This window comes from Rhinolophus ferrumequinum, chromosome 8 (genome assembly GCF_004115265.2).
Source record: "Rhinolophus ferrumequinum isolate MPI-CBG mRhiFer1 chromosome 8, mRhiFer1_v1.p, whole genome shotgun sequence".
Classification (NCBI taxonomy): Eukaryota; Metazoa; Chordata; class Mammalia; order Chiroptera; family Rhinolophidae; genus Rhinolophus; species Rhinolophus ferrumequinum.
Window position 1 is genome coordinate 14,258,369 of NC_046291.1, and position 13,335 is coordinate 14,271,703.

At 42.5% G+C, this 13,335-nt stretch overlaps 1 protein-coding gene across 2 annotated transcripts in view; it reads left to right on the forward strand.

Moving 5' to 3' along the window:
- Positions 1-691: 691 nt before the first annotated feature.
- The window catches only part of EPHA4 (EPH receptor A4), a 127,425-nt gene continuing 114,781 nt past the window's right edge, over positions 692-13,335 (forward strand). The window contains exons 1-3 of one of the 2 annotated variants that reach the window (XM_033112411.1): positions 692-838; positions 3,856-3,923; positions 8,109-8,772. In XM_033112411.1, the coding sequence (XP_032968302.1) occupies positions 748-838; positions 3,856-3,923; positions 8,109-8,772 (823 nt within the window). In that variant the 5' untranslated portion in view covers positions 692-747. The remainder of the gene's footprint in view (positions 839-3,855; positions 3,924-8,108; positions 8,773-13,335) is intronic. The other variant, XM_033112413.1, reaches the window with a different exon arrangement.

The window sequence follows — 13,335 nt, forward strand, 5'->3', positions numbered from 1 at the left end:
TGAGCCCTGCTTCCGGCCAGGCGCTGCACTCGACGTTGGGGACCGATTAGGTCCCCACTCTCCAGGCGGCTGGGGAGCCCGGGAAGAAAGGGGTAATTAAGCCACAAAACTCCCTTCAAAAAGCATTTCTTGTGGAGATGCGCCATAAAGACCCAAGACAGGGCAAGGTAGCAGAGGGTAGCTGTGGACGTGCGCAGGAGTGTGCACCCCCAGGCCGGGCGCGCGAGACGTGAACACTTCTACCCTCAAAAAAGAGCAACAGCAAAGAGGCAGGTCAACTTCATATTTATTTTATTGTAATAAAAGAGCCTTTTCCTCCACCTCAAACCTTCCGTGGGGGTAAAAAGGATTTGCTAACCTTTTCTCGAGCTCCCCCCAATCAATTCAGAGTCTTTCGAAGCTCCTTCCATCGCCCAGAGGCTGGTCCCCTGAGGTGACGTCTGGGGACCCCGCCGCCTCCTCGGGCGAGGGCGGGGACCCCCTCGGAGCTCGCCCTCACAAGCTGGGGGCGAACTCGCACCCCGCCGAGACCGAAGGGGCGGGGCCTAAAGACGGGCTCTGCTTCGTAGGGGCGGGGGCCAGGCCTCCCCGTCTGCACAACCATTGGCCGCAGGCCCCGGACTGGCGGGTGCACGTCACGGACGGGGCACACCCCCTTGGCAATGTCTTCAGCCTGCTGCACTCCTAACTTAAGCATTTATTCCACTGGGATAGAAGCGGCAGGAGCAGCGTTGGCACCAGCGAACCATGGCTGGGATATTCTATTTCGTTCTCTTTTCGTTTCTCTTTGGGATTTGCGACGCTGTCACGGGTTCCAGGGTGTACCCCGCGAATGAAGGTAAGAGTGGGCAGCCTTTCTACGGTTGGGAACCGAGAGGGGACGATCCTCGCGGGTGAATGTTCCTCGGGAGCGCGAGGCCGGCGGGTGTAGGGGTATCCCGGCGTGAGCGGTGCGCCCCGACTGGGGAGAAAGGGACCGGGGTGAAGGGATCCACGAAGGGGAGGCGGGGAGCAGCGGAGTAGCTTACCCGGAGTCGGTGACCCGTGCTTGCGGTGCCCAAGTTTGTAGCGAAAGGACAAAGTTTATCAGCATCCGCCAGCGAGGCCAGCATCTCGGTGGAATACACGAGAGCCAACGCCAGGATTTAAAACAATAATTCCGTGGCCCTAGTCCTCGCTAACCCCAGCCCGGGTCGAGGGGAAACGGAAACCTGGAGCCTAGTGAGGGCTTGGTGCTCCTGGGTTCTTGTGAAAGCTTTGCAAGCTCTGGTTTCTGCAAAGTTTCACGACCCTGCGCTTCCCAGGACCCGGCTGCCGGGCCTCCGCTGCGCAGCGGTCGTGGTGCCGCGCGCCGGTCGCCAGTGACCTGATTTCTAGCACCCGGCGTCAGAAACCTTTCTCCCCGCTGGGCTCCGCGCCCCGGGGGTGCGATCACTGGTCTAAGGGGTCTTATGCTCATCCCTCAGACCTGGGGAACCCACCCGCAAGTTAAATATACTCGAGTTTTTGCGTTTTGGCCCAGAAGTATATGCACGGGTCAGTTTGGAGGGAACGTGCGGAACCGACTGGACCGGTCTCAGTGCGGTGTTCTGTGCGTCTGTGAGGACGTGCTGGAAGGACTGCGTGTGTCTGTGTCGAGGAGGTGGGTGGGGGTTAATCGTTTAGTTTCGGACGATCTCAGAGAAAAGCGAATTGAGTGTGCGTGTGTGTGTGCGTGTGTCCGTGTGTGTGTGTGCGCGCGCGTAAATGCGAGTGTGGGGTGCGTGGGTACCCGCGCGCGGACGATTGTGTGTCTGTGCGCAAGTCCCTTGATTGTGTGCGCGAGTGTTCCGGCGAATGCTCGTGCTCGAGTCTCTGTGCATCTACCCTTGCATCTGTCTCGCCGACTCTTTCACCCCTCCCTATTCATCCATGCATCCATCCATCCATCCGTCCGTCCGTCCGTCCGTCCGTCCGTCTCTCCAGGATCCGTCCATCCATCCCTATGCAATCTATCATTTTCCCTGCTCCAAAGGAGGGAGCCAAAAACCAACTTAGCTTTAGCTGGGCAGCCGGTACCCAGAGCTCGCCAGACTGAGGCTCGGAGAGATTCACACACCTGCCGTCAGACACTGCGTGGGAGGACAGGGGCGCTCTCTCACCCTCCCGATCGCCTCCCTTTTTCCGACGTAGCTCCCTCCAGGTGCCATCTCGGACGCTGCCGTCCCTCGGTCCCCAGGGTCATTTCTCTAAGCGGAATCGTGGATAACCGTTTTCTCCTGACTACTTCGCACACTTGTTAGGAAGTCCCCAAGACCCCACCGCACCAGACGCACAGATTTTTTTTTTAACCCCACTTTTTTTTCTTTTTTGGAAGCAAAACTTGGGACCCCTAGACACAAAAAGGCGCTGATGGAGCCGTAGGCTGAGGTAGAAGAAAAAAGGGGGGGGATAAGTTGCCACCCTCTCGGACCCCTCCTCCCCCTTAAAAATTAATTCATTTTGTTGCTTTTTATTCCCATCACGTTTTCTTTTCTCCTTTTTACCCTCCCATTCTACTCCCTCCCTTTTTTTGTAAATTGGGTCTTATTGTTCCCTTTGTGTCCCTAATCCACCTTACATAAATCCAAATGGATGTAGCGGGCTTTTCTCTAGGGACCCAGAAGAGAGAATGAGGCCAGGGATGGGGGCACAACTCCGGGCGAGAGCGACCCAGGGCAGGCTCTACATTTTAAAATAATTAACAGACCCCAGGAATTCAGGCTTCTCGGGAAAAACAGGCGAAAGAGGCTGGTTTTAACTCCTCTGACTTCGGGGAGAAATGAGAGGAGAAATGGGCAGAATTCAGGGGCCTGGGGCGAGATTGAGAGTCGGGGTGCGCAGGGGCAAGGATGAAAGCTTCCCATTCCCACCCCTCCCCCAGCCTGAAGAGCCAGCCTCGCCGATCAAAGTAATAACTCAGTGGTTCCTTTGAGATGGGCCTTTCGACTCCAGGCCTGCAGATCTCGGTGGGAAAGGGAACGTGGAGAGGTTAGGAATTTACTGCGTCCTTCTCAATGTCCTAGGTGCCTAGGACTGTTTCAGCCCGGGAGGGGTACAGCAGCTGGCTAGCCTCTCTCCCGGTCCCCCGAAGCTTTGACACACAATTTTAGGTGTACCCACAAGCCTACAAAATCTATTAGGCAGCAGTCTAGACCTAAAATTGCAACTCCGTGATTTCCTCGTGGGTGGAGAAGGAGTCTCCGATTGTCCTCAAAAAGACCTGGGAAAGAGAATACTTCCATTCATTTGCATTCCAATTCTACACGTCTGCCATTCCCCCTTCTGAAACTTTGATATTTAAAAAGCCAGCGGATACCACATCCAGGGCCGATGGTGGAGGGGGGAAAATGGTAGGGGAGAGAGCCTTTTCATGACCCTTTGAGTCCTCGCAGATAGAATTCACTTGTGGCTCTGTCACCATGATGATGAGTTATGTGGTCATCTGAAACTTGCAAAAACAAATAACTCCAGTAGATACCAGACAAAGACGAATGCAGATTTTGCTCTGGAGTGCAACTGCCCTCCATAGATATATTTATTTTTTGAATTGTACTTGAGATTCTGTATTCATCCTTTTAAGAAAATGAATCAACTGAGTCCTGGGATGGAATTTTAAATGCTAAGCAAGTTAAATAAATAAGAACTTGCAGATTTAAAGAGGGGAGAAGATCAAGTGAGTAATGATTATTTACATAAGTGAGACCACGTTTAGGTTTTGATCAGAGTTGGATATGTGCACCCTCGGCACATATGGAAACGCTCAAGCAAATGGTTTTTGTAGTATTGGCTTTTTGCAATTGGAAATTAATCTATTTTTCTTTGTTTTTTTTACAGTTACCTTATTGGATTCCAGATCCGTTCAGGGAGAACTTGGGTGGATAGCGAGCCCTCTGGAGGGAGGGGTAAGTTCCGAGTTCCTCTCTGCTCCAAAGGCTAAAAAGGAGTGATTAGCAACTTTCTGAGAGTCCTAATGGCTTGATTCTTGTTGATTGTGGTGAGGGGTCAGATTTCCGCCTCGGCCTATGAAGTGAATTACGCTTTGTTGCAGAAATCCTATACTCCCCTTGGATAGGTCTGTCATGGAACCAAAAGGGCAGAAAAGGTTTTCAGAATTAGGAGATTGGTAGAGGCATAGACTTAGATGTCTATTTAAAACTAATATACTGACAAGAAACACAATCTGGGGACCAAATTAGAATTTATGTCTATTACGGTGATGGCTATGAAGTCCTGACAGAGTTGATATTAAAGCAATCATTTTGTTTCCAGATGAGGAAAATGAATAAGTCAAGAGAGCAGGGAGAAAACACTTCTAATTGTAACTGACGCAGATATAGTTATGGCAGAGGCAGCAGACACTCTTTACCTTGCTGTCACCACGACCTCAATGCAGCTGCTGTCCTCTTGTGCACTGAGGGAAAGCAGTATGAACTTGTTCCAGGGGTACAGGATGTGCAGACAACAGCAGAAACTTGAGCATTGTTGGTGTTAAATGTGAAAAGTTCAAGTATCTGAAATCTTGGATCTTTCGGGAAGGGGAGGCCAGATTATAAAGTGTGAGGGAACACATCACTGTTCATTTATTCTTGAATTTGCCATCACTGTCTCCACTGGACGATTGAGAGAATAGAATCAGGTCAGTGGTCACATTCTCCTGCCCTATCCTCCCCCTTTAATAACAGGTCAGAATGAATCAGCTTTGGAAAGAAATCAGCACAACATGTATCTCTGGCTTCTGCCAAATTGAAATAACTCTCAAATCCTTTAAAAATTAAGCATATCATCCTACCTTTACATGCTTGATAGTCTATGACGGAGTCAAATGATTAAAAACAATAGGGAGGAAAGAAAGATTAGGAGTCTTAACCAGGCAAAAATTGTAATGCCAACACCCACTACGGTGCTTCATCCTGTCTGAATAACCTTATTGCCTGAATAAGCAATAAAAGGTTTTAAAAAAATTAAGATCCATAAAAAATGGTATAGAAGACAGGTTTCAGAAATACAGACAAGGCAAGAAATAGTCATGAAAATGGAGATTTTAAGCGGTCTTTTTCCAAAGCGGGTCTTGTAATCCATTTGAAATAAAACGGAGATTGCCCTGCCTTCCTGTTTTTCTGCCTGAACTTGACTGCAGTTGGTTGGGTCTCTGTTGAAAAAAATTCCCGTCTGCCCTCAAAACCATTTTTTTAAAGGGAGGGAGAATGATTGGCAGGCCTCTGGCAGTGTAGACAGGCTGTATTCACCACTGATTGCAGGCAATTGCCCTCATCCTTTGAATGCGAAGAAAGGTACAGCTTTATCTTGTGAGAGTCAGACTCTTGTTAATCCTATACCCTGGAAAGGTCACTGATTGGGGAAGGCTTTCCCATGCTACACCAGGGCTATTGCTCTGTAGGTTGAATGTATTAAAACTGTCCGTAAAATTGAGGATGGAAGGTGTCAGAACTTCCATTAAAATTTTTAATGAGCCTTGTTTTTCTTACTGGGCTGCTCTCAAGTTTGAAGAGAGAATGCATCATGTATGATTTTGGATCTGACTTGTTACACTAAATATACATGGACCTATTTAAAAGCAAAGGGTGATACATTTTCTAGTACAGTCTATGGTCTATCTAGTTTCTGGAAAGCTTTTATTGCGATTTAATATGCTGCAGACTTCCCCCCACCTCCACCCCACCCCCTCCCTCAAACTGCTGAAAAAGCACCTGGTCACGTTTTCTAGACACAAAACTGCTCTCTCTTGAGGTCTCTAAAAAAAACATGCATACTGATTGTTGTATACAACCCAGAACTTTTTATGGGCTGAATGTAGACAGAGTTTTCCTGTCCTTAAATATTCTGTATGTAACATTTTAAGTATTACTGTGAGGGGTTAGAAATGAAATTTTACTTTGTGCATAAGAGAAATAGTCATTCCAAAATACATAGTAGCCATTGAGAAATTATGTCCCAAATTGTAAAGTTTAATTAATCTCTAGATTTTGTAATTGAAGAGGACTTTTTCACGCCTAGAGTGGTGGATGAATTAGATGTCTACCAAATAGGGGTGAATTGCCTTTCAAAAGTTCTTCCTAGCTGAGGGGTAAAGCATATTTGAGTCTTTTGATTATTTTGAAATCTCTACTTATAGTTAGAACAGATCACATCTTTCTTGGCTGGAAATTTGGGATTAGAATTTTACCCAATAATGACATTTATTTGTCGTTGTTATTATTATTTTTAAAAAGACAAAGAAATCTTATTTGACAATACTACCAAGTAAAAAAATAAAAGATAGAGACAACTCGCTAATTCTCTTGTTTTTCTATCACAAGCACAACATGAGAATAATGGAAAGTGATAGCTCCTGATGGCAACATTATAGCAAAAAACTAATTTCTTGGCAGTGTTCATTTAAAGGAGTATATTGAGTTTCTGACATGGATTGTGAAATACAAAACTTAAGGGGAGATTTGTCATTGTTCTGGTGAATTGATCAGTGTGTTTAGACAATCAAGTTCAGCCTGGAAAATTCATATTAGACCTGAATTATCCTGAATGAACTCTGTGGAGATAATCTCTATATGCTTTCATTTACATTGATAAATGTGTTTTTCTATATTCTCTTTGTTCTGAGATGAGAAGAATGCTGAGTAGTTTTTAATTTTTGAAGGTGGGGATCTATTTTTGGATTTACATGAATGTCCCCAAATAAGTAAATTACTAGTAATTTATTACTTAGTGAATAAAAAGAAATTTTAATCACCACAGGGCACTTAATCCCTCCCAGCTCCAACTTTCATAACAGTAGCAGATGAAAGGGATTCAGAACTGGATGCACTAGAGCCCTTCACATAGTAGCATTTCCATTCATTAATAGTTTTCCTATGTACAGATGGAAAACCTGTTAAAAGATACAATATGATTGTATGTACTTCATTTTATTGAATGGAGCTTTAAGTGGAGCTATTATACAACACACATTTTTTTAAACTATCTTTTCTTTCTTCTAGTTATAGTCATGTGTTAGATACGTAAGCCGATTTATACCAAGTCTATGTAAATGCACTACAGTAGATATTAATAAAGAATTGGAGGCTGCCTACCAGCCTTGCAGGAGCCCCCAAACAATCTTCCTGCTTCCTGTTATTTTTTAAAGCTATGCGAGAGTGAAATTATTACTGTAGTCACAGTGAATTCAGGTTGCCCCAACATTGAAATCTTTACGTTAAAGTAGATTGTGAAGAAACCTCTACCGTCCTTCTTTAATTTGCTTGGGCTTTCAATCATAAATACCACTTAACAGTTTATTTCCAACATCCTCAGAATATTTAGAAGCAAAGCATATGTGCATTCTTGTTTACTGATGTGTGTATGTTTTAAAATAGGAACAATATACAAACATTGAATTGAATGAATGCTCTTTAAAAGTGTTCCACATTATAAATCACAGTGTAATTGAGAAATCCAATCAGAAAATTTACTCTCTATCTTCCCAGGATTACCAAAACCAGAATGGTGAGATTTTCTTTTCCTCTTGAAAGAGTAGTGACAGTGCCAAAAAAAAAAAAAAAAAAAAATCGACTGACATTTTTTTAGGTATTAGAGAGCAAAGTTCTGACAGGAGCACCACTAATTAACTGATAATTGTCTTCCTTTGGCAAGCTCTACTCTTCCTGCTCTTAATTTGCAGGTCTCAGCTCTGTTGTTGAAACAATATGCATACTAGTTTTTCATTGATGATTAAATTTGAACTGTTGCCACTTGAAATTGTAGCTGTTGTAATAGGTGAATTTCAGGTTGTTAGACCACCACAAGGAACTGCTGAGAACTCAAAAGCAATAAATCCACCATTGCCTCTGGGTGTCAGGCAAAAGAATGGAACAATTAAAAAAAGAAAGAAACAAACAAACAAACAAGCAAAAGAAACCACTTCCCCAGTAAAATACTGTCTTATTAACATAAGAGGCTTTACTAGTGAGGATTGGTGCTCTGTTTTCTTATTGAGACAAAAATCACGAAAGTCTTATGAGAGTAATGCAGGATTGTCAGAGCACTGCATTAGGAAGTTTTGTAATTAACACATTTCCTTCGGAATTTTGCAGTGGGAGGAAGTGAGTATTATGGATGAAAAAAATACACCTATCCGAACCTACCAAGTGTGCAACGTGATGGAACCCAGCCAGAATAACTGGCTCCGAACTGATTGGATCACTCGAGAGGGAGCTCAGAGGGTGTACATTGAAATCAAGTTCACCTTGAGGGACTGCAATAGTCTTCCGGGCGTCATGGGGACTTGCAAGGAGACGTTTAACCTGTACTACTATGAATCAGACAACGACAAAGAGCGTTTTATCCGAGAGAGCCAGTTTGCCAAAATCGACACCATCGCCGCCGATGAGAGCTTCACCCAAGTGGACATTGGCGACAGGATCATGAAGCTGAACACCGAGATCCGGGATGTAGGGCCACTGAGCAAAAAGGGGTTTTATCTCGCTTTTCAGGATGTGGGCGCCTGCATTGCCCTGGTATCGGTCCGTGTGTTCTACAAGAAGTGTCCGCTCACAGTTCGCAATCTGGCCCAGTTTCCAGACACCATCACAGGGGCTGATACATCTTCTCTGGTGGAAGTCCGAGGCTCCTGTGTCAACAACTCAGAAGAGAAAGATGTGCCAAAAATGTACTGTGGGGCAGATGGTGAATGGCTGGTACCCATTGGCAACTGTCTATGCAATGCTGGACATGAAGAGCGGAATGGAGAATGCCAAGGTAAGACGAGCCATATTGTACTTTTCATTAGGGCTTAGTGCACATAATTAAATCAGAGATGAGACTAAATGGAGTCAAGCCAGTAATTAGCAGCCCCTGTGGGATGTGGTGGGACAGAGGGTTCTAATGAGTAAGTGCTGTAGCTCCAGGTGGCAAGGCTAAGACCGTTCTAATACTGACAAAATAAATGATGCTGCTGTAATCAGAAAAGGCCAAACACATTTGCTAGCGGGCACTTAAATCTGAACTGGCTTGATGTAAATGAACACGCTGAAGAAACTGGGCTTGATCGATCCTTACTTAAAGAGGGTGACACATTTTCAAACCATAGTATTCCTGTCTATAGACATGGTAAAACGGTAAAATCTCTCATCAAAGGTATATGTATGTACATGAACAATTTATGTGTGAAATTAGGATTGGTGTTCCAGTTTCCTTGAACTCTGAAGAAAGTCCAGTCTTCCCACTTTGTGGGCAAGTATAGACGTGACTCCGTATAGACATGGAGTGACAGTGTTTCGAGTACATTTGTTCCGCCAAGCATCCATTGATAGGGTCCCTAAGTGAAATTAATCTTGACAAAAGACCTCTTTATTTCCCGGAGGAAGTGATAAAGAGCTAGTAAGAGTCTTCTTATTTGATCTGTGGTCAGAGGCAATACTAAATTGTAATCCATTTTGGTTATTGAGTTTTAGAAGAAATCTAAGTGATTTTATCATGTTGATTCCTATGTATCATATTACTGAAGTGGTTTTTTTTTTCCTCACCTAAAGTTAAGTATATGCAATTCCTTCTTCCCTTATGTTGCTTTCTGTTGGAATATTGGGAAGTTTGTCAAAATTTTTCTTATAGCAACCTTGTTTCTGAATGAGGGATGAAAGTAATTCATTTGTATATGGATTGCTCATTTCATGTGTGGAATAAGGCTAAAAAATCAGTTATCCAAGGTGTTGTTTTTTTTTGGCTTGGTTTTTATTTTGAGTGGTTATCCATAGTCTGCTACTGCCAATCTTATTATGGTTACTATTAAACAATGTAACTGTGGTCTCATCTATGGAGCCGATCAGATTAATCTTTTCTCAGGTTGATTGTTGAGCTGTAGCAACTGGATTGCCCATGGTTCATCTGATTTGGTGATTAAAGAGCCTGACTGCCAAACAATTTGTCTGGCATTTCAACCATTTTAATGAAAGGGTGGGATTAACTATGGGGTAATCCACTTGACTGACTGGAAATTAACAATTATAACCTAAAAAAAAAAAAAAAATTGCATTTTTGGTAGTTTGGTGTTGAGTTATGGGTTTTTCCTTTCATCGTTTATACTTTTCTAAAGGGTCATTCCTGAATTCCTGATTGGCTATAGTTATTTCTAGGAGTAACTAACAATGAATGTCTTTTAACTTAATCATAAATAAAACAGAATAAAGGCTGACTACCTTTTCTGTTGACATAAAGTAATAAGGTAAACTTGGAAATTTAAAAGTTGGAATTTAAAGGAGGTTCTTACTATTTTATTTGTTGTTGAGTTAGCAGCTACTAGATAAACTGGATCAAATTTAAACCCTTAAGTATATTCTGGCGTTAATATCATAAAATATATGAATGCATTGCTATTGGCACATAAATTACAATAATCATAGAAGGAATAGTGAAACGAGCAGGGCAATGACACCACATCACTTTTTAGAGTAAAGTATTCTGCCTTTTTGGTTTTTGTAAGATAAGACTTACATATCTTCATATGTCAAGATTCTTATTTATATATATTAAAAAAAAAAAACACCATTGCCTTCCATTTCCTGCTCAGATGTTCACATATCTGGCATTAGTACATCTATCTAATGTGTCATTGATTTTCAATTGTCACAGAGCCCAGTAACTCATACATTGCTACAGTGTGAAACTCCTTGACAGTTTTACAACCCAAATTAGAAGGAAAAGAGAAAAAGATGGAGGGGGAAGTGAGTATAAAGGCAATTGAACATGTTAGTGGTTTGCTTTATGGAAATAATCTCAGGTACCTAGTTAATCATGTGACTCATGGAAGGGGAGAGGCTCGATGTTCTAGGTTGAGTCCATTTCTGAGGAAACTGTTCCTAACACAAAGTTAGACATTAAGTAGAAGGGGAAGGTGGGCTGAGCCACTTTTGAGACTCTTTTGTGTTTCCACAACTGTTATCCAGGATTTTCTTTGCAACTGATAAAATGATTAATTCTTTCAGGAAGACAGCTTTTGCACAAAACCTTGCACTTTCTTTGTTTTTAATGCTACTAAGTAAGAATCTCTGATGAAGTTAGGAAGGAAGGAATATCTAGAATGACAAAGGATTCTTAAATTCCAAACTTGAGTGTGAATTTTAAAAGATGACACGACTGCAAAAATTTTAGGAGTAATAAATATGGTTGTCTTCATCTTTGACATCATTACCAGGGTATCCGAAAAGCATCCAAGTGGAACAAAAGGAACATCAAGATAAGGAAATGTGTCTCAGTTTGGTCACTTAGCTAAGTGACTTAGAGCATGTTTATTAAAACCCTCTGAGTCTTGGTTTGTTCATCTATAAAATGAATTGATAATAATTATACTTAGCTTACAGACTTGCTATGAGTACATGGTGATCTAAGATTGGTAAAAGTCACTTGTAGATCACAAAGCATGAAACCGATGTTAATGCTAGCATTTCTTTTACTACTTTGTTCTTCCCAAGGTCATAGCTAATGACTTTTAAAGATGTTGAGTTGAAGTGGTAAAAGGGAGGCCCATCTCCCAGCCACTCTTGGAAGTTAAGACTAAAGATAAGAAACATTGCCTTACCTTGATAAAGAATAATGTCTATTTTCACAGTTCATATTGCAAATGATATTTGGAGAGTGTCATTTTTTTCCCCTCCCCTGTAAGAAAGAGAACTAACTTTCTTTTGAGTGAGAGAAAAGTGATTTGAGGGTGGGACAAGAAAGCGAGGGTGTAAAGAGAGCTTAAGAAGGGATATAATGGAGAACTGGCAAGTCTTCAGAACTGTGGCAGCAGGTTCCTCCCCAATTGTCTCTTCAATGGGTCTACTGTGGCAGGACAAATAGAAGAACAGGTGAAAGGTCACCTACTTCCTCATCCATCTTCCTTGGGGTCTGGGAGGTCAGAGTGAAGATTGATTAAGATCTTAAATGTTTGACAAAGGATCCCTTGGCAAAAATGGGCAGGGCGGGAGGGGGCCTGGGGTGCGCTGTTGTTTAAATTTAACCCTGGTCATCTGCTGGAGTCCTCGAGGGACCTTGGGGACAGAACTACACTTCCTCTTGGAGTTCTTACTTCCAAGCTGTACATGCTAATGGAGACTGAAGGATGGAGAGCTGTGTCAAAAGTGTGGAGAGGGGCAGGGTGATGGCGGGTTTTCCCTCTGAAGCAGCCGCAAGTTCATTCTGCTCTTGAATAACATTTTCTGAACCTATTTGGCTCAGTCTCGGCAGAACAACAAAGAGTGTGAGCCACTCATCTGTCCTCCCCAGGAGAGGGGCTGGCTGGAGGTCACAGCACTCACTTGCCTAGTGATTGGGTGCAAAGGATAAGAAACTATTCTAGTTAGTCTAGTTACAAGGCCTCCTCAGACTGTCTGAGAAAGGAAACAAAATCCACCTCAGACCCTCCCTCGCCTGACACACACACACACCCCAGTGAGGAAATGTTCCAGGTGTTTTACAGGGTTGTTTTCATTACCTCAGAAAAAATATTAAGCAGAAGGACGAGAGGAAAAAATTCTTTATGAACTTATTTTTTGCTTAATGAAAAAGCTGAAAAATGAAAGGAAAGTCACAGATTTACCCTTTGTGAAATATTAATGGGTAATATGTTCAGAGAGTGTATAGAAAAATAAAACTAATAAAAAGAAAACATTCTTATAGAGTCGACTCTTAAGGCCAAGTAAATATTCACACCTGTGACAAAATTTAGCCAGCTAGAAATCAGGCCTTGCTGAAATACACAATTTTGCTATAAATTGTTTGGGGTCATATATATCTGGGACTTATATATCATTACATATGTGATGCCTTCATATCAGCAAAAGGCATCTTATTAAAAACTCTTCTGACAAAGAACAAGACAGAAATACTTTGATGGCTATAAAACTGAAATATTTCAAGTTTGTGCTCTGAAAAGAGAAACTGAGCGGTTTAAAAAAAAAAAAAAAAAAAAAGATTTCTTGGTTTTCCTAAGGACCTTAGGAGAAAGATTACTGGAAAGGAAGCATTTAAAATATAGTTCAGAGAGATGCTGTTTCATATCCTTTCCACTTTTGAAATTTTCTTCTACCTTTGAATCATGTCATTAAGATTCAATTGCTGGAATCGCACGGCTGCTTTTATCTCCAGCTTTGAAGCGTGGCTATGATCATAGAAAGATGCAATTATTCATATACGAGAAGAACAGGGTTTAATTATTGTCCTTTTTCTGTTATACTTTTTTATTTCTCCTTTGTGTGACCAGGCTTCTTTTTGAGTGTGAATGATGCAATGGTGTCTATTTTGAGTTCACCAAAGCATCACATATGAATTATCTCAGTTAGGGAT